At 40.9% G+C, this 22,336-nt stretch overlaps 1 protein-coding gene across 1 annotated transcript in view; it reads right to left on the reverse strand.

Moving 5' to 3' along the window:
* The window catches only part of FAM53A (family with sequence similarity 53 member A), a 70,232-nt gene extending 48,157 nt beyond the window's left edge, over positions 1-22,075 (reverse strand). The window contains exons 1-2 of the mRNA XM_040064852.1: positions 21,996-22,075; positions 1,196-1,440 (exon numbers count right to left, since the gene is read on the reverse strand). Coding sequence (XP_039920786.1) covers positions 1,196-1,273 — 78 coding nt within the window. The 5' untranslated portion in view covers positions 1,274-1,440; positions 21,996-22,075. The remainder of the gene's footprint in view (positions 1-1,195; positions 1,441-21,995) is intronic.
* Between the last annotated feature and the right edge of the window lie 261 nt (positions 22,076-22,336).

Raw genomic sequence — 22,336 nt, forward strand, 5'->3', positions numbered from 1 at the left:
AAGAATTCTAAATGGGCCTGCTACAGTTTTGAAAATAAAACTGTTTGATTAATGTCTACTGTTAGATACCCTTACTGGACAAGGAACTGCATACATGAGAGTTGCAGGTGCTTGTGCACAAACTCCACCACATTCAAGGTATGCTTCACCTGATTTGCGCTCATGAAATAAATGAGGAAGTAGTTCAGTTGTTTAAGTAACTTACAACAGAGAATTTTAAAGTAACTGACATACTTTGGATGCAGTATTTGATTATTTTTAAAAGCACTGTTGATTTGATTATTTTAAAAAGTAAAGTTGAACAACAACTTGACATTTAGTCAAATTAAGTTCTTTTGTGCTCCACTGGAACATTAAAGTTTGACCTACAGAAGGGTGCCACCATAATTATGAGTCAGTAAAACAAAACTAGTGCATTCCATACAGAACATGGTTTAGGGCTTCTCAGGTAGGCACTTAAAACCAACACAAGACTGCTCTGCATTACTCACTCTGGAGTAGGTATTTCATTCACAAGAGATGTGAAGAGAATAGATTCCTTCATGCCTGAATTGCATGCTTGAACCACACAATATACCCAGAGATTCAACCAGCAAGAGCAACACCATAAACTATAAAGTGTTTCAGAGCAGCAGATATCTGAGACACTGAAAATGCAAGAATCCACTCTACTAGCATCAACAACAGTCTGGTAATAACCTGACTTTAACTGTATTTACTTGACAACCTGTTCTCCTTCTGCCCAGTGCTAATAGTTACCTACATGGCAGTCAGGAATTTTTGTAAGTAAATATTCTTGTCAGATATAAAGATATCAAGCACTTGGTCTATATGGGGTGAAGGAAACTTCAACCCATACAAACACATGTGCATTTTACTAGCAAAAAAGGAATCCTGAAAAGCTTGGATAATCCTTTTCAGTCATTAGAACAGTATTTTATGAAGAGAACTGGCTTTTTGCTATTTAGTATGAAGTAGCAAGGTTAAAAAGATCATTAAAATAAAAAAGCATCACTTCAAAAAGGAACTAAACACTGAAGATCCACTTCTTCCCCTTAGAGCTCTCACCCAACCTTGCAAACCAGTCCTAACTTAAATAGCTGAATTCTGGCTGATCTGCATTCTTGGATTTGTTATGCAGTTGTGAGTTACTTGGCATTTCACATTATTTCATGTTGTTTAGGTAGATCCTTACCAGATTAATATTGTATGTTTTACAGGTCAGATCATCCAAGCTCTGGTTCTGCAGCTTTTCTGTTATTAGTGTTACCATGGTAGTTGTTCCTTTTCCACTGCTCACACAAGTGTTGGAGGCTCTTCAGTCTCTTCTTTCAATACTCATGAGCCATTTCTGTTTTGGTCTAGAATCTTGAGATTTATGCTGCCATCTTACTGCCAAAGTTTATTTCCAAATGCTGTCAGTGTATCATGTCTGGTTTCCTGTTAAATTGGATTAAAAAAAAGGAAAAAGTCAGAAAAACTCTTGCATATATCATAATTAGTATTGTAATAACACAACTCTTATTTGGACTATTCCTTCATGCAAATATATCACTTTGTGATATATTTGTGATATATTCACCAATGCTGATGGCCTAGCATTTCAGATTACACATCTCTACTCATGAAAGAATACGCCTATTTGAGTAGGTTTCACTGATTAAAATTTCAGAAAAGAGATGAGACTCATTAATGGTGAAGATCAGAGTTTGGCTGTTTCCTGCTACTGAACTGCTTCGACCCAGGAGTTTAGTCCAAGGCAGAGGGAAAGCTCTCCCTCATTTAAATTACTGAAGCCTAAGCCAGGTATATTAGAACAGCATATGACACAGGCACTTACCCACCACACTGCTCTGCACATTTAACACTACTTGGCATGTTAAAGCATTCTACTGTATTTTTTCATCACTAATCCCTTGATAAAAAGAAAAGTGAAGCAGTGGGTAACAAACACTATACCCACTTCCCAGACCCTCAGCTACTTTTAATACCTAGCCCTCCTTTTTTTTTCAGCTTTTTCTTTAAAGGTTACATAATTGTTACCTGTCATTAAACAGCAGATCTGGTAACCAGGGCAGATTCCCATACACATAAAAGTATCACAGACAACAGCTTGGAGATCGTTATTCTGTGAGCAGTCATCTAAATCAAAAGCACTATGTTTATCAGCTACCTCTTTTCATCCTAAACCTCCTCTGCATATTTTCTTCCTCTCTAGTGACCTGCATTAAACATGCTCGATGATTTAAGTTGGCCAAGCATATTGAGGGACCACTTATGGAACATAAAGTGGGAAGAGATCTTCACAGATATATTTCCAAATTTAAACTTTGGGAACTTTGAGGCTTTGGGAAGGAATATTGATGCTACTAGGACCACAAGTTTACTTACATTTTCTAGTTTCAACACCTACAGTTTAAAAAACCCAGAAAATTATTTTCAAGTAATGTTTCCATAAAAATATTGCCTCTTCTACACTACTAATTAGCTGTTTAAATAACCAGTAGTAGCAAGGAAAAAAGCAACTTGGGGCTATGAGTCAAGTTAAACCCACTTAAAACTAAGATATTAATAGCAGTAATGGTGATCTTAGAGTACCTTTTAAACCTGTTGCCTTTTAAGTACATCCTCAAATACGATTTTCATATGCTAACCATGCACTATTTCACCTTCACAGCCGTCTGCTACACACCAGCCTCCCTCAGCCTGAGAGCTGTCCCATAAATGTAACTTCTGCCCAACTTTTGGGCTTGTTCTTCTACCTACTCTTTTTTTCTCTTTAAGACAGAATGCTTAGAAATGCTCTTCCACCACAAATAACGCTACCCAGACAGCTGGAAAACCAACTGCGCTGGTTTTTTCACTTCATGCATTCTATCTTTCAGGAAAGCACACAACTTTAAATATTTACATCTTGTTCTGAAATTACACCAGGTCAAATATTAAAAAACCCTCAAGTTCACACACTCACTGGTAAAGGTGGCACATACACTGTTCAACGTGAGCAGTCAAAGCTAAGTGTGGTCCATGAAGTGCTGAAGCCAAGTTTAGTGGCAAGCATGTGAACACAGCAAAATCTAGAGCAGCACAATCAAACACTGCTGTGTCCCTTTTAAACCTGGGAGAGTTTAAAGTAAATCCGGAATAGAAATCACAAGAAAAGCTGACTGGAGGTCAGATGTTGTTCCTTTAAAGATTAAAAAAATACTGAGGAGCTTCATAACCGGCGCAAAGACTTTCAGATCTATGTTAAGGATGAATGCTTCTACTAGTAAGAGGCTACTGCTAAGAACCAGCTGAAAAGTTCAGCACATGTTTAGTTACTTCTATTTGGAAAGGTCTAGGAAGAATTCGTGGGTTTTTATTTCCCTCAAGGAAAAAAAAAAATCAAAATCCAATAAAACTACCAAAGATGGGAGAAAAACTGATCTGTAATCAGTTAATTATAGTTATATTTTGCTTAGTACTTCAAATCTTCAAATGTTTCACTGCAATTTACGTCAGCTTAATACAAGCCTCCTTAATAAAATAAGGAGACTAGACAGAATGACATTAGACTCTAGTTAATGAACCAATTGAATCAAAGGATAAAGGGAAAGCAAATGAAATCACAGAAGCATAGCACTTTCAGAATCATGCTGAACTGCTGTTACCCACAGTCATAAATCCTATCAGCTACTGAAAAGAATATTCGGGCACTGCGACCATGCCCTGACAGCATGCAACCCACTCAGTTCTGGAACACGGGCAATGTGGAAAACACCCCCAAAAAGTTTCATTTTAGCAGCTCATAATTACAATAATTATTTTTCAAATGGAGACATGCTCCATTGACACTTTGTTTTTAAACATGGAGCTGGGATGAAAAGGTGCTGTTTAGTCCAAAAAAACCTTCATCTATCTGCTCCCACTTTTTCCTGCTCCCCATCACAAGTAAATTCCATTTCTCAATATGAAGCACAAAGATGATAGCAGGGGTTGTATTTCAGATCAGAAGCACACTTGTAAAGTGAATTGCCTTCTCACCTCTCTTAAATGTGTTTGATCGGTACAGTAGTATTGACTGTTTTTACTGGGCAGTTCTTGTTAAGGATGACACAATGAATGTTTAAGTGGTCAAAATGTCACCAACACACTCCTCCTACCACTGAAATGTCACCATCACACTCCTACCACTGAAAGCCATTCTAGATTGCAGTTTGATGTACCTCAGCTGCCATCACAACTGCCAACACATTCTCTTCTCTGGCTATTTGTGGCCCTCAGCAGTGTGCCAGCACAAGTGTTTCTGCTCATCACAGAGAACTAGATCAAGGAATTTTTATAACTGGATGAAATTAAAACACTTCCTTTTGTTTCTGGGAAATGCAGTTCTCCAGCTGGATCAGCTCCCCAGCCTGGTTTGCCATGAACTGGACTGAAATGCTTGTGTGGGTACATTGTGGGATGCTGACACTGTTTGTCCAAGCACCTGTCCAACTACAGCATCAGAAAGAAAAAGAAATTCACCACACAAGAAAGCCAGTAGACATCAGCCTTTCCTACACTGAGCCACACAGATCCTTCTTTAATTAGAAATTAGGCATCTCCTCCTGAAGCATGGTTTGAACATGCTTTGGTCCCATCTTCCCTTTCCAATTTGTACTCCTTTGATTGGTCAAACTCACCAGCTCAGAGGGATCTGAAATCCTCCCTGCAGCCTCAGCACCTTAACTCCAGGACCAAACCCTTGGTTCACTCTGGCTGAGCTATATATATACCCTACAAGGAATTGTTTCCCTCATCTTTGCTAATTAATACTGGCTGCCAGGAGACAAAAGATTCTTCAGAATGACTTCACTCAACTGTGGTCATTTTAAATTTTGTTATTATGTGCTTATAAGCTTTTTGTCCCTCAGAACCTCCTAGAGAGAAGCTCCTCACTTAATTTTCCTATTTTTGAGGGTTTAGTTTATTTCAAGACTCTCTGCTATGGTAGGTATTTAATGGATCTCCAGAGAGAATACAGTAAGCTGTTTACTTTATGTGCTTTTTCCACCATGCTATTTTTCTAGAGCTGGTTAAAGGCAGCCAACTTTATTTTTCAGTCTCTCCTTATCGTACTCTTTATGCTTATCAGGCTGAATCCCTCTCAAACTGCTCAGCACTTCATGCTAATTGGATTTCCAGTAATATGAACCATTTGACCATCTTTGTTAGGGCAATGAGGATGCTGCTGAATTTGCATGTTTTCAGCTACCTCATGGCAGAGATCTTGGCACAATCCAAGAGCCACAGAGCCTGGAAGCACAGCCCACAGGTAACACACCTCTGCTGTCACCATGTCTCCAGAGACAGCAGCAGAGCCAGGAGCTGCCAGTTCAAACAGGAATATCCTCCAAGCCTTGAGCTAATCACAATAGGCCTTGGAGCTCCAAGTTGGATGGAGTCCTACAAGTTTATGGCCATCTTTCCCTTAACACACCATCCTTTGTGGAGCCTGATTAGGTAGGATAGCAAGCAAGTTGAGACTTCCAAGATAAACATGCACAACAAAAGATGTTACTCAGTCTCTGTCCTGGGAGAGACTTAATCTTCCTATGATCTCCTTGAGCTGGGGCGAAGAGGTGAGAGGTGGGGAGGAAGAGAAGCTATTTTTCTGTTGTTGTTGCAAGGTAGACTAATCAAAAGGAATAAATGGAATATAAAAATCAAACTCCAAATGCAAGCCAAAGCTAACATTCCTCAAAGCTGGAAAATGAGCTGTGATGGAGTCAGTATCCCCATTGTCTCTGATTTAGTTCTTTGCTCTTCATTCTGAAGGCTGAGAAAAGTAAAGATTCATTATTATATCTCTATAGTACTACTAAAGCAGAGAGGGATTATTTCTTTAAAAGTTTAGCTACAAGTAGTAATGACTTGTAAAATATCTGCCAAAATTAACAGCGCTCATGTCACGAATTCTGTATCTTCTCTGTGACATCACTAGTGTCTTTTTTGGGGAAGACTACTAAAAATATAGATTATCCAACCTCCTAGTCAATTAAAGGATGTCAGATGCTCATTCAGTTTGACAAGCTACTTTCAAAGAGACGAAGAGTCCTGATGAAGAACACAAAGCCAACACACAAAAAAAAAATCTCTTTGGCTCTGAGAAATTAAGGCAGCCAGACTCATTTCCAACCCACTCCTCCTCCTCCTCTGCATCCTGCAGGACAAAATGTTCCAGCAACAGCTCATCTCAATGGGAAAATTTACATTTGTTTGAAACACTTCTAACAAATTCTTCTCTGTTTCTGGAAGTTCATCTTGGATAGAGAAAAAGTGATCACAAGATTTTTAGATGATTTCCCCATAAGACAAATGTAGGTGTTTCTTGGTGATCACTATTCCATTATTTTTTCTGCCTATGATACTAAAATGACCCGTGAGAACACAGAGGATTGTTTCCTCTGATACTTCACATTGTTTCCTACTCTTTGCTCTGAGTGCCACATGGAACCTTTGTTACCAACAATCCCATACATGCACTTAGCTTGCTCCCTGCAGAAGAAAAGGATTAGCTGGAGTCAAAATTCCAATTCGGATTAAGTAGGTCCTTTAAAATATTATCTCTGCTTCAGCAAGCCAAAGGAGCTAATCACTCCAGCAGTACTAACTCCAGATCTAGATTATTTCACTACTAGACTCTAGATGAAAGGTGATGTGATTTTTTTGCCTCCTGGCACTTTCTGCAACATCCAAGAAGCACTTTAAAATTGAAACACCACACAAAACAGATCAAGTTTTAACAGAGCATTGTCTGTCCTCATCCTACTTATCCTTGAAGCAACACTAAGTTGGAAGACCCACTTTTGAGACTGCTAAGCTAATACTTTATGCCACCTGATAAAAAGCTACAAAATGTCTAGTTTCCTGCAATGCAAAATTCCAACATCCAAAAGGGAAGAACATTCTATTTCTAAAAATACATATTATTTACTACAGTGCTAAGAAGTTCACAGAGAGGCTAAGCATTCCTTACAACATAAGTCTATTATTAATAACTTTTAGCCCAGGAAAGTTGTTGATAGCAGGCACTTAAAAGAGAATTATTTGGACTCTATCCTTTCCAGCACTAACCTACAGTGTGGCTATTCTGCAAACCTTCCAAAATTCCACATCATTAAAAAAAAAAAATATCCGTTTTAATTAGGAAGTTTCCTAAGCTATAAAGTTATCAATCAATATTTTGGGGGATTTGTACTAAAAGAGGACACCTCCATTTCCAATATATTATACTTCAGGAGTTTTTTCAATGCCATTAACTAGCACCCCTTTATTTTCTGAGATTTTTATAAAGAGGTTTTTAGCAGTGCATTAGAATAACAGTTTCTGACCAAAAGGGACAAAGAAGAGAGTTTATAATCCTAGTTTGTAATTCTGTAGAAACTGTTTCACAACCGTCTAAAAAATTGTTTAAATTGTAGCTGTTCTCCCTGAAGAGTTCAGATGTGACAAAAAAAGGCCTTAACACCACACCCTACACATTCCAGAACTCTGAAAAAAAACAACCAAAGAACCCAGTTTCAAAATTTGCAACTTAAGGGTTTCTCCAAAAGGACTGAAGACAGACTTCATGAGTTACAGAACCTCTTCACTTTCTCCACGCAGTGTTTTCATAAGCCACTTTTTATTAAAAGGAAACTTCAATATTATGAGGTGTTCAAGCTTGGATTCAGGTTGACACAACTCCAGCACAAAACTCCAAAAAGAGACAAAAAAATAGGCTAGAAGATATCCTTTACATCAACTTATGGCCACTGGAGACAAATTTCAGATATTCCACAGGCTCTGGAAGCACAAGGAATATCAAGAGCTCAAAACTGTCTGCTGAAAAACATTCATCACCTATTGTGCAAAGCAGGACTACAGATCACCACTCTAAGGTTAAAAATTAGGGTTTGGGTTGTAAATGCCTCCAGAGATAGATGAGAATAAATATTAGGTCCGCTTACCTCAAATGCAGAAAATCACTACTGAGTCCAGAATTTCACTGTTTTGACCCTAAAGCATCATCACTAAGACCAAATGGTCACTGAGGCAGCTGAGACTAAATATAAACTGCTACTAAAATAAAGCTACACACTCACTTCTACTCCATCTCCCACAGTTCAGATCCAAGAGCTCCTGTGAGAAGGAAGGGAAGCTTCAACCATCACACACAGCCTTTGGATTACACTTTACTTAAAAGAAGGGTGATATGCTGCAAAGAGGTTGAAGGTAATACTTCAGTACTACCTTTGATGGGATGGTTTCCCATCCTTAGCTGTACAATTCACCCAGCTCAGTGAGGAATACATACCAAACAAAGACCTAAAATAATTTAACACATTTTGAACTGGAATCAAAATATTTTACATGAACTGTAGTCTGCAATAAATACACCCCTTTTTATTTCTCAAGTTACTGTCAGTGGTTTGGGTTTGGTTTTAAAACAAGATACTCAAGAGTCTCCTTCCATAAAAGAAAAAGAAGGATGGAGATAGGCAATGTTAAACCTTTGTCACAGTTTATAAAGTACACTTCTCAAAGCAACAGAAATGGTGAAGTAAGCTCAAGAGACTTTTTCCAGGTCATACCTAATTAAAGCAGGGAATATATCACTACAGAAAACTAGGGCTAAGAACTAAACCCAGCCAGAGGTTAAAGCATTTTTCATTGCCAACTCATCAGTGAGAAGTCAGTCCCGGGTTTAAACCTTTCTTCCAGACCTGATGAAGGCCGAATACTCATATCACAGACAAGTCATCCTGCATCTTTTAAAGTATCTTTGTCAGACAGGACAATGGATGAGCTTGCCTTGTGTCTGATGCTGTACAAAGATGCTGTTCCAAGATGCTTATGTTACTTACACTCTTTCCTAAAATAATCCACCACAATGACAAGGCAAGGATTTCATTAGCTTTGCTGAAGAATATTTACATATACTCTGTCTGGAGCTCCATTTGAATGAGCCATCAGCACTGGCCCATGACCAGTCATCTCCCTGCAATGCGAGATTTGGACTCTTTCCCCTCAGCCTGCTGCAGAAAGCCCAAGGCTACAATGTGACTTTGAGGAACAGAAGCCTGATCTACTGAGGCTTGAACACATGAACACCAAGCCCTTGGCTTTTGCTGTAATTATGAACTAAATGAGCTAACAGTCATTTCAAGACTACACTACTCAAACCAAGAGCTATTGCCTGTATAAGCAATTCAGAACAGAACCTAGTGGGCAATCACCACTTCTTTACTGTAACTTTCAGGGTATATTACTAAAAGCTCAAAGCTCAGGTCCTACACCTTTACTTTGACTTCCACATACTGCTTTTATAAATATTCTATTTAAAACCAACAGAAGTATTTACTTCATAGACTAAGCATCCAGTAAGATACAATATTCAGACTCAAGCAGTAATTTATACTGATAATATTACTGTTGGGAGAATTCTACCAGACTTCCACTAAAGTAAGTGATCCAGACTGTACAAGACCCTTGAGACTGGTTGTTGTTTTTTTGGTTTTTTTTAATTCTAAGGCTTGAAGAATGAAAAAAGTACAACAAATGGCCCTGCTACCAAGATGTTTGCTTCACCGGTTAGAAAAGCCAGAGGCGGAAAGGAAAAAAAAAATAATGAGTAGTATCACCTACTTTCTCTTAGTGATTGCCCTTAAAACTGAGAAGTACAACAGGCATAGATGTATACTTTAAAAATATCCAGGGCTTAAAAAAAAAATAGCACTGACCCTCAACTTGTATAGCAGTGACAACAATGATTACCCCATGCACATCTTGCTTCCCTGTGACAGAATGGAATAATACCAGCACTGAAGTACTCTTCTATTACCAAAGCCTATGGGCTTGGAGCTGAGGGATTATACAAATCTCTTCCATACATCCTACTCCCAAAACACACACAGCTAATAAACCTCCTCCTGTTTGCCTTCAGGTTCATTCTGAGGAGGTTTAGACATCTGGTTGGCTTGTTTAAAATAAAAAGCCCAAGTACTAGGTTTGTTTTTATGATCCCAAGTGTGAAATGTTCTTGGTGGAGGCCTCAGGCCAGGTGAAAAACACGCATGTTAAGATGCTACTTCATGGCATTTCAGGGATCTAATGAGCTATATAATCTGCAAAGTCTCTCTTCATTAGCTTGCATACATGCATATATGGTAATTAAAAATGAGGAACCTATGGTAGTCCAAATATTTCTTAGTAAACAGTACAGCTGGTGAACTGCAGATAGCACTAAATTTAGAACTCAAGTTCTGAGCAGTATTCTGTAAATATCCATACATCTCAATGCTTACAGCAACATGAAGCACGTTTCTCCAAGGCTCACTGTACTTATTTTTCATATTATGAGTAATATTTCCTTCTTATGACAAAGCATTATGCCCAATTTAGCAGTTTAAGGAAAGTGTCTTTATCTCAAAATTGGAATTCTCCAGAAGTTCATTGTGCAACTACACTGAATAAGCATTTAGATGTGTGTAGCCTTATTTTAGCAGTCCACAAGTACACAAGTTTACATATTTTCATATAAAACCCTAAAATATAATAAGAGCAAATTACACAAAGAGTTTACACAACAGTAAAATTCCATGCAGGCTTGCATAAAGTAGTTAAAGCTTGCTGCTACATTATCTGTGCGGGAAGAGCAAGGAAACACATTGAACAGGTATGAAATATGGTATGTAGCTGACAACCAAGCTCCCTGTCAAGGCCCAAACTTGTTCTTATCATGGCTCACCATCTGCAATTTTCACTGAAGAAACCCTAATTCATGTGGCAGGAGATACCACCTCAAGAGGTGGCACACAAAGATCCCAAGTTCTACAACACCCATCTAAGTTAGCAGATCCATTAGAATCCAAAAAATAAAGCCCAAGTACCACACAGCTTTCAAATAGGAAAAATTTTCTTTTAAATAAAGAGGCCTTGGTGTCACACTACAAACAGCAAAACTCAATGGTAATTTGAAGACTTTCTGGTTGCTGCTCTTTACTTTGCTAAACTATGGTTCCTGTCAACTTAATAGTTGGTTTCCAACTTCTGTTTTGCACATACCACAAGCTTCTGAATGGTGAAGTCTCTGAAGAGATCTGCATTACAGATAATCTGCTCTACATGTGAGCTCTCAGTCCACAAATGACCCAAGTATGAGCAGACCACAAATTAAAGCCCATTAAAATAATGGAATGAAATACAAAGGCAGTACACATCAATACCGTGCGTGCTTTCAGCATTCAATTCAGACATTACTTCAAGTGTCACTGGGGACATCCCTCTTGCCAGACCTATTACAGGTACTTCAATAAAACTTAGTTCAGTTGAGCTATGCAGCTCTTACTAGCTCACTGGACTGTTTGAAAAGCCAGAGAAGCATTTTGTCTCTATGCACTCAGCCTTGAGCAGCACACTGAACAGCTGGATTCAGGAAACACCGTGTTAGAGGTCAAGACACAAACCATTGCAGCAGGTATTTAGAGAAAGCACTTGTAACAATTACATCAACTAATGAAATGTCATGAGACAAAGTTACACCATGTCAGAGAAGGTAAAAAAGTGAACTATTTTAGCTACATTAGTATGATTGTTTTTTCTTTAAATACTGGAAGATCACCTTTGCTTGATGGAAAAGCTCAGTATTTTCTGTGTACTTCCTCAACACTACCTGATGTTCAACAAACAACTCATTACTTCTGCAAGCAAAGTCTGTGGAAAGATTTACTTGTCAAAGGGGATTCACAGAAGTCTCTAGAACCCCAAATTACAGTTTACTCACAGAGGATGGGCTACAAAGCCTTAATGTAAAACCATGCCCCAGTACAGGAAATAAAAAGGCAGAAAAGTGCCAATTGGTGCACAAATACTATAGACTGTATTTCAGTCAGTATAAATCAAAATAACTATTTTATTTGAGCACAAAAATGCCAGGAGAGAAACTGAGTGTTGAGGAAGGCCTTCACTTGTAATCTTCCCTGACTGAGACAGAAATTTAGCAGCTTTGAACGGCAGCAGGTAAGTAACTTGGCAAGTCCAGCACATAACATTTGCAGACAGCAACTGTGCAAAGGAGGACAGGACCAAGAGTGTTTGGAAGGGAAATGGGACCTCCCACCTGGGCAATTACCTTTATATATACATATATATAGACAGCATTCTAACAAGATCAGCTTTGGTAACCAAGCTGAAAGCACAAGCCAGTAAAGATTTATCTGATCTGAAGTCAGCAGTAGGAGAGATGCGGTCTTTCAAGTGATCTTTCAGTGCTGACAAAAAGTGTACTCCATCGAAGCTTCCTTTAAAATGAGCCTCTGAAATGACATCTGCGCTCCTGGCATCTTCACACATGCAAAGGTTAAGCACACTATAATCTGCATAAAGCACTAACGTCTTTTCTGCTGAAGATCTGAAACAAATGGCTGTGTTAGGGGAAGTCACTGGCTGAGCACCTGGACTCAAGAACACTGAAGTGATAAACAAGCTTCTGACAGCTGCAGCCTTTTCTGCAGGTGCAACAGGCATTTACTTCATTGCAGTCTGGCTCAGTTCAACAGCTAGTTTAGAACTCAGAATTAGGTTTGGTATTATTTGATCAGCTTGTGCTCCAGGGAGAAAAGGACAAAGGCAAGGTCCCTCCAAACTAGTTCCAAAGTTTAAGACTGTGTATTTAACAGAACTATAAAGTTTAATCTCAAAGATATGTGGCATTTTGCAGACAACTATGTTCATAAAATTGGAGTATCACAATTCATACAGAAAAATCTGCTACAACCATGAACACACCTTGAAAGAGCTTTTCTGAACACAGCCCCCCCGACTCAGCACAAATTTCACCATCCACATTGCCTTTAACTTCCCAACACCAGGTGATGCTGCCTTACTGTTCTGGTAACATTTTGTGGGTTCAGAGTGGTCACTGAGGTAATCCTAACAAACATTCAATATCATTAGGAAAGGATCATCAGACTTTCTAAACCTCTGCTCAATTTAACATTGCAACATGGCTTCAAAGTGTATCTGTCCATCTCCTTAGAGCATCCAGTGGAAAGAACGGTTGGGAGATTAATTATTCCAGCTTGTAGCCAGGCACAATAAAATTTTCAACTACACTCAAATACATATGTGTGATGAGAATAAACTGCTATACATAAAGGGACTGTAAATAAGGCAATGATAAGAGCAAGTCTAAGAGAATTACTGAATGGCAGAGATGTAAAGAAAGTTTAGAGGAAGACATGCTGGAGAAAAAACAACAAATTGCACTTACAGAACTGTGTCAAACAACCCCAACAGAGACAGGGCTCCGAGAAACCCATTTCTATGCAGCACAAGATTCATTATGTGCATTGAGTTCGACAGGGGAGATAATATGAGAACTAAGATTTCAAACAGAGAAAATTGCACCTATAGAGATGTCAAAAAATACTTACAAATACAAATCCAAGAAAAATACTCTAAAGAAAAGCTGTTCCAAGTAGTGGAGCTTATCCTTTGACATATGGATTGCAATGAAAGAGCAATTTCATCTCAAGAATGGACAGCTTCAAAGTATTTTAACTACAGATGACTTCAGTCACTCTAACACCTGGAATTATCTGCAAGGTACTGGATTTAGACCATAATATACTTAAATACAGACAGAAACAGGACATGGTTTGGGCTTTTTAAAAAAAAAAAAAAAAACAAGAAAAAAGGGTTTGGACATCAGTTTGAGGTTAGGCCTCTCTTCATTCTATGCCAGCATTAAGAAAAAGGTCAAAATTCATGCAAGCCGTCTCCAATTCCCCGACATTTAAGTAAAACCTCTGGGAAGAGTGGGAACCTTTTGTGAGCACTAGAGGTGTGCAGCACCCACCTGGTTCACTGGGACATCAGTGTAACAATGTTTAGGGACAGGGAGGAACCTGTGAGCACACACCCCAAAATTTTACAGACTTGTGCTGCTGGGAGGTAAGCAAAGGCAGTCCTTGGGGGACAATCACAGCCAGAGCAGTTGCCAGCAGTGTGTGGGAGAACACACAGAGCAGGAACCCAGCTCAGTTCCATTTCTGTGCTCCCTGTGATCTGCTGCTGGCAGAGGAGGCTTGTTGTATGTAGGAGAACAGCAGGAAGGACTGCAAGACAGCCTTAAAATCCTGCATAACTTTGACAAGCTGGAAAATGCTCCACAAGTAACAGGACACAAGTGAGTTCTGAAAGGCATACTCAGGCAGGATTAAATGAACAAACAAGAAGGCAAGTTCTTCAGGAGAAAGCTGTGAGCTAGGTAGGATCAACAGGCTGACCTTGAAATGAGTGTTAAGCTGGTGCAAAAAAGTCCAATGTATGGGGATGCATAAACAGGAATATCAGCTCCAGGGCACATGAAGCCATTTTTTTTACTCTATTCAACACAAAGTCTCAGCTGCAGTACAGACTGAGTTTTGAGCACCACACTTGAAGCCCAACATGAACTAACTTGAGAGAACAACAGGAATGATCAGAGCTGAAAAAAACACAACCTCTCAGGAAGACCTGAATACATTCGTTTTATTTAGGACAAAAGTATCGCAAGGGTGCAGGGCAAGACACAAGGAAACAGGAACTTGCAAAGAACAGTACAAATATTTTTTAAAGTTTACTTACTACAGGGGAAGGAATAGCTGTCCCTTATGCCCAGAGAGCTAGGCAATGAGCTTGACCTGCACTAAGATGATGTCTTGGTTTCATATTCAGAACAAATTTTAATACTGAGGACAGAAAAGCGCTGGACTAAGTAGAAAGAAGAGCTGCTCAGGCTTCTGTTATGAATCACGTTTGATGTGCAATACCAGCATGGGGCAGGAGACTCACAACCAGCTTACACCTTTCACAGACTTTTTTTTTTTTAATGACAAACTCAGTTTGAAGCCCCTGTAATGTTTTTGCTTATCCTCCTACAATCTTCCTTGAGTTTCAATGAATTAGAAGTTACTTTTCTGACTATTAAAATTAAAACTTCAGGATTTGCATAATCAGGTTATTTTATAATTACAAAAAAAAGTCACAGCTGCCCCATACTTTCTTCATGCGGAAATCAATCCGCTTCAATCCCCTCTTGTGGCAGCATGCAAGTTTCAGCAATATTGCAGTATCCTGCTGCATCTTTCCTCTGACCAAGAGAAGCCAGAAGCCTATTACTTCAGAAAGACAGGCGTGCTTTGCCTTCCAACAACCCAGCAGGGTGATGTAATGGCTTTCACTGATGTGGTGTCAAGGCACTGTCACACAAACATGTGCGTGCACCTTTTACACCCACTGCCTCAGGCTGGCTTAAGACTTCCTGAGGATGGAAAATGCTGCACACAGCAGCCAAATACTCCAAAACAAAAATTAAGATGTGTAGCATTTTACAGATGGGGAGCTGAAGCAAAGAGCATTAGTTACAGACAGAGTTCACATTTAAACTGCAAAATCCAAAGTCACTAAAGCACAGAGGAATTAACTCTTAAGAGCTCAAGCATAAAGAGGCCACCTAAAAAGCATAAAACAAGACAGAGTACTATCCTTTTTCATCTGCTGTAACAGTTTGGCACTACACGTTATTTATCTAGGTACTTTCCTGCTTTATTAAATTCTTCTGATTTGTGAAGCATGAAAACAGAAGAGCAGCTGCAGTCCACCTTACCCTCCCCACAGATAAACAATTTCTTATCCAAATATTGAATCAGAAAGGTCTGGTCAGGATGGGGTGCTAGTGGAAGAAAAGGATGAAGTCAGTAGGCACACATGCAGCCAAGCTCAAGGGGACTACTATGCATCCTGAGAATGGAACAGGCCAGGTACCAGGTTGGCACTGGAACATGCTGGCTTGTGTTCCAGTGCCACCACAATCTCTAAACCAGCAACACACTTGTCATCTCAACCTCTGGTAGCCTCTTACAACAGGCAGCAACACTTCAGCTTAGCCTCCAAGTTATTCACACTTCTCAGATTCATCAAGGTTCAACTGTGTTGTTTCATTTCATCGTTTTTAAGAAATGAAAAGATGAAGTGCTGATACTTGTTCCTTCCCCCTTCCCACTATAACAAATACATGCTGTACTTTAGTCAATTCATGTAAGTAGTTCTTGAATGCTGTTTGCATTACCCTTCTCTCCTCTTCCTTACTAAATACTGCATCAAATTATGCTCTGAAGCAGGGCAGTAGTCTTGAGGCATATTCACACACCACTATCCTCCATTCCAACAGATAGCAATGAATTATTTGCTACTAATTTCGTACTGGGACAATTGGGCAAAGAGGTTCCTTTCTTTGTTGAACTAGGATTATAATTTTAACTGTCAGTTCATCAAAAACATTGCACAAATATACAAATAAGTCTCAGGTATCTAAACGGAGACTGGCACTTAATCAATAAATCACACCCTCAAACAGTCCATAGATCAGAAGTTTCCTACAACATGAAAACGTAACATGATACAAAAACCACCTGCCACCTCAATGGCCATTTACATATTGACTAAGAAATGCTGAGCTGCAGAAGGCAGAATCCCTCAACTATGTTCTCGCAATTCTGTTTCATAACCTACATCACATCTGAGGCTCCAAACTAACCTCTGCCATATTCTGCATACTGCTTTTGGACAGTGGAAGCTGATAAGGCCACAGGATTTGACAGATCCAAATGACACAGAGCTTTTGTCACTTGCCCCCTTCCTTAAACACAATAAACTTCCACCCCTCTAAAACCAAAGGAGGTCAGATCAACAGAAACCTCAAAGAAAGACTGAGAAGTGCATTTTTCATTGGGAAAGCAGGGGGAGTTAAAGAAAAAAGAAACTTTAAAAGAAGAATTTTCATTCCAAACAATCTTTTGAGGGTAGAATAAAGAACAAAAATATTAGATGGTATCTGAAGTAAACTGTATGAGATGGATGAATACTTTACCAAGACAAAATCTAAAGCCACAATTAAGAAGGTGAAACATAACATGTGCACAGCACTGAAGGAATGATTTAGAGCCACTGACATCAACACAAGCTGTGCAGAGCAAAAATTAAACGTGTTGCAATAATAATCTGAACCAACCAATTAGGTTAAAAAATACATTTACCCTACAAATTAAAAAACCTCCCAAACCCCTCGAAGGCATTAATGCTGTTCACAATGTTATTTGAGATGCAAATTAGGGACTTAAAGTTAATATAACACCAACAGAAGTTTCTATTATTCCTATTAATGACTGAAGGGGAGGCGACAGTATAAGAAAAGCCACAGCCCTGTTGTATGAGGTCTTATTAGGACAGTACATGTTTCCCTTAATTTTTAATACCTACACTTTAATGTAGAACTGGGCAAGTTAAAAACGTGATCTTTCACAACCCAAGAAAGCTGGATTGAATTAGCAAACAAACAAGAAAGATGGTTATCAAGGTTGGCTAGATGAGGGGAACTCTTAAGGAGAAACAGGTATTCCTTTAAAATAATGGAATTTGGATCCTGTCTTCCAGCATCATAGATCTCAGACTAAAGCACAAAAATAAAGGTTTAGAGAGCAGTGCTGCAGTTATTTCTTCAACTATTTCCTGTACCAGCTGGGCGCTCCAAACCTGAAACAGCTCTCTTGCAGCTCAAATGCCTTCCCCACAATGACGTGTAGGTCTTGGTACACAGAGTTGGTTTTGCAAGTGACACTTCTAATGAAAGCACCAGGCAAAATACAGTTTGACTTCACACCCTTGGCTCTATCTGACAGACCCACACACACGCTGAAGAGCAGCTGCCATCACTGGCACTGCTGTCCCAAGCTCTGGGCCTGATACACCACTGACAATTTTCCCCAGTGCTTTCCTACAGTTTAACTCTCACAGGATCTTAAAACAAGGTTGTCATACCAGGTTCAGAGCAATGATGTGAACATCAGGTGCTCAGAACCCTTGATCTTTCTGTTAACACCCAACCTGCAAAACATAGCAGCTGCATTTTACCAGAATACACTCAAGTTCAAACAGAAGAAAGCAAATTATATTAGTTTTGCTTTTATAACTCAGTAAATATCCTAATTGAAACATTTCATATTACCTTAAAGCATAATATTCAACTGCTTGTTTAAAAAAAAAGTGCTGTCAGTAAACTGAGAGCCATAACCCAGATAATGTATTTAGTAACAACCCTGCCTACTTCCTCTCCTCAACCTAAAAATTAGCAGAAACAGGCCTTCAGAAGTTATTTACACCCACTGCAAAGCATTAGCAGTTAGCTGAGCAGCTTCTTGCCAGCTTGCTAATGATATTATTCCCCAAAACAACAACAACAAAAAAATCACCAAATGGAGAAAGGGCCACATTAGGAGTTGACAGTTACCTTGATTTCAGGTTTCTCTATACTTAACAGTGCCAAAATATCCAGCTGGATCATCACAAAAAAAAAAGTAGAGAAGCCTAGAAAGGGGTTAAAAGTATGCCACCCCTCCCCTTTTTTTTTTTTTACAGGCCTCCTCTTGAGTGAGAAAATCCTTAAAGAAACTATTTTCCAAAAATATGACTGTCTCAATTCTCCTAACAGAGTGCCACAGTTAAGAGAAACCAACAAAGTGAAGGTGGCTTTATTTTCAGACTCATCACTGGATTGCAGTACTTCAGTGCTAAGATCTCATTAAGGACACAAACTTTATGACAATCTAAAAAGCACATTGTCCTCGTAAAGGGCTCCCTCACAAGTGTACAGAGTCAAGGGATTAAAACTTACCTACCAAGAAAGTACCAGACACTGCACTGACTTCAAGTACCTCTATTTCTAGCTATGAACTTCTTCCCTAGAATTGAACAGGGCTTCCCTGTGCTGATTAACCCTTCCTTCAGGAGTGCTCATAAAGCCCTCCACAGGTTTCTGTGAGTAGTTTCACCCCTCCCAGTAAGGTTATGTTACTTAAAATATCTAAAGTAAAAGTTGCAGATAATTCCACAATGGGCAGGAATCTCTTGTGTTTTGAAACTGTACCTGCAAGATCATTCCTACATGACCACCAGAGCTCAAGAATGCCATAATCATAAAAGTCCAAGGAGTTTATTTCACAAAAATAAAAATTACAGTTTAAAGCAAGCAAAAATTTTGTCTAAAAAGAAAGTACAGAACTCTTGAGCTTGCAGGGGAGAGAGAAGCTCCCTTTTGCCTCAAAACAAAATTTCTGTTTATATTATGACCACCAACAAACACAAAAAGAAAGGTAAATCATAAATACTAATGTTGTCCACAAAAGCTTTAGGGAGACTTCTTAAGGAGACTAGTTTTTAGGACAACTCAAAGCAGAACCACAGAGAACAAAATCTTACAACAAAAATCAAAGCCAGCATCAAAAAAAAACTGGAGGAGCAAGGAAAGAATTGTGTTTGGAAAGTTTTAAGTACACCATGATTCTAAAGGGAATAATCTATCAAACCACAGGAGGTGACTAGAACTGCCATCATCACTGCTCACACAAAGGAATGTAGATTGGGGGGAGGCAACAGAGGAAGGGAGAGAAAGCACAGAGAAGGGAAAAGAAGGAACTAAAAAAAGGGAGCCACAGTAATGGCTACCAGACTCTCAAGGAATTCCTAAAGGAAAGAATAAATCCTTCAAGGTTTTGTTTTAAATAAAGCAATCCATGCAATAAATTGCAGTCTCCTCAGTACAGTCAGGCTTTCAGTTTATCTGCCCACTATATTTTCATAAATATAGTTCTACACCTCTGCTAAACTTCCAAAGCTTAACACAATGGTTGCAAATATAAATATTTCTTCTTTCATCCCCCTCATTCTTCTGAATCATAGTACCCTGCAGAAAAAAAACAGCTTTTTGAAAGGATGTAGAGAAGTTTAACCATACTGAATTTAAAATAACCCTTTACAATTATTTAACCAACTTTAATTCCCCAGTTAAAGAGACAGTAATTATGGGTTACGCACTGGCAGGTAAAGGCCGCTAGAGGACTGCCAGATTACCACAGGAACATCCCAAAAGTGTATCATATCATTAGGGGGCTGATCTTGCAGATCACTATTTTGAGTTTGTGTCTAATAGGTAGCATTTACTTCCACATGATGAAGAGCAGCATCTTGCTACCGATGCAAAAAAAAAAAAAAAATCGGGCTCATTAGAAATAGCAGACACGTTAATATGAACAGTATTTTCAGAAAATTCCAAATGAATTTGTGAACCCATTTTCTTGTTCAGAGTTCCACCAGCATATGTAGAGCTATTTAAAAGGTATGTTTTAGTCTCGTGCCTCTTAGCACAATTCTTCCAGGCATTTTTGGATGCTAAATAACCATAAGGATACAAGCTCTCTGGGCTTGAATAAGTACACAGCATCTCCAATAAAACCAGATCAAGTAACATGCTTCATCAGGAAAGTTTTTGCTATTCAGCAAACATTGTGCTCCACATTTCGTAAGCCTGACTAGAAGCAAGCAGACCATTCACAATTAAAACACACCCAGAAACATTTCAGCTTGCCACAAGAGATACAAACTTACTGGCTCTTGCCAAAAATGGCAAATTTTTCTGACAAAAGTATTTGCTATCAGGCAAATGCACGGGAGGCAATGCAACCGTAATGGCTCTAATAACTGTACTCAGGAGCTGATTTTAATGTAGGCACAGCAAACCAGAAAATGGATTTGACCAGCTGGCTCAACTCATCCCCAGGCAGAGGACTTGGCGCTCATGGTGAAAGCCAGGGACAGAATCACCCAGTCCCTCTCAACCCCAATGCTGAGGGGTTGCTCCCAAGCTTCTGAATGCTGGGATGGGGATGCACTTCCCTAAAGGGGAAAACGCCTGAACGTTTCCAACCCAACCCCAGGAGTTCAGATCCCCAAACACTAATCCTGAGAAGCCTCCACAGCGGGTGGCTGCCCTATCTCACAGGACCTAAAGCCACCTCCTGAAATAGCACCCAGAATTTCAACCATGCATTTCCAGCCAGCCTTCCAGTAGGCCAGAAGACATTTAATAAGCCAAATAACCAGAACAAAGCCATGTTATTGCCCTTAGAAAAGCTGGGATAACACAAAGAGCCCATTCACTTGCCCACTGAGCCCAACTGGTCCTTACACTTCGGGGCCATAAAAACTAGAAATCAACTTTCCTATTGCTGAGGGGAGGGGAAGGAAGAAAATAACCACCCTTTCCACCCAGGAATCATTATGGAAGTCAGCAGTTGTGGAAAAAGAGGCACCTCCACAGAGGTAACGCTATCCTTGAACCAGACGTGGGGGGGGAAGGAAATCGCCTCAAAATCGCCGAGGTACGTGCCTGCAGACATGTGTTTGCAGGGCAGCGGCACAAAGGAATGTCCGAGCCCCGCCGCGGCCGGACACCTTCCCTTCCCCGCACGGCCGGGCCAGGCCAGGCCCCTGGGAGACATGGCAGCGCCGCGCAGCCGGCCCGGATCCCGCCTCAGCAGCGCTTATTAACGCTAATAACTTCATTTTGGGGGTTATGGGTTTTCTGCCTCCCGGCGGGGCAGACGCCTCCAGCTCCCATGGGGCGCACGGCAGCGGCCCCGGCGGTGCGGGGGGCAGCGCGACCCGGGCCGAGCACGGGCAATAACAACAAAATGCACAATACCCACATCGCTTCACCTATCTGTCGAGGGAACCGGAGGGATGAGCAGCATGCAGCCCTGCGGCAGCAGGAGGTGCCGCTGCAGGGAAGCGCAGCCTCGGGGTGACACCCCCGCCCCGCAGGGTCCCCCCGGGCCGCGCTGGCTGCCCCGCCCGCCCGGAGCTGCGCGGTGCGCACGGCCTCTTGGGCTCCGCGAAGGGGTCCGAGGATGGCCGGGCCGCCTCCTCTCTGCGCCGCACTGCCTACGGGCCGACAGCGGGGCTGCTGCCTGGTCGGCTGCTGCCTGCAGGGCTGTTATTACCTGTCTGACTGTTACCTACACGGCTGTTACCTGCCACCCGCCCGACTGTTACCTGCCGGCCACGCTCGTTGCCCCCCCCGCCCCGTGCACCCCAAAGGCGGCCGCCGGTACCTGAGCGGCCGCGCCGCCTCCCCCGCGCGTATGGACCGGGCTGCTCAATGGCAACCGAACAAAACACCGCTGACCACGCCCCCTCCACCGCCCGCCCGCGCCCATTGGCCGCGCCGTCCGACCGCCGAACCTTGACCCGCTCTGCCATTGGCCAGCGGAGAGGTCCGGCCTCGCCCACATAGGGGCGGGGGGCGGGCGCTGTCCCTGTCGCGGCAGGGACGCGCAGCTGTGGTGCCGGGTGGGGTGGTGAGCGCGCGTTGGACTACAACCCCCAGGAGGCCTTGCGGTGACGCGCCGCGGTCATTGGCTGGGCAGCCTGCGTGCGGAGAGGCGAGGGGCGC

Source organism: Hirundo rustica, chromosome 5 (genome assembly GCF_015227805.2).
Source record: "Hirundo rustica isolate bHirRus1 chromosome 5, bHirRus1.pri.v3, whole genome shotgun sequence".
Lineage (NCBI taxonomy): Eukaryota > Metazoa > Chordata > Aves > Passeriformes > Hirundinidae > Hirundo > Hirundo rustica.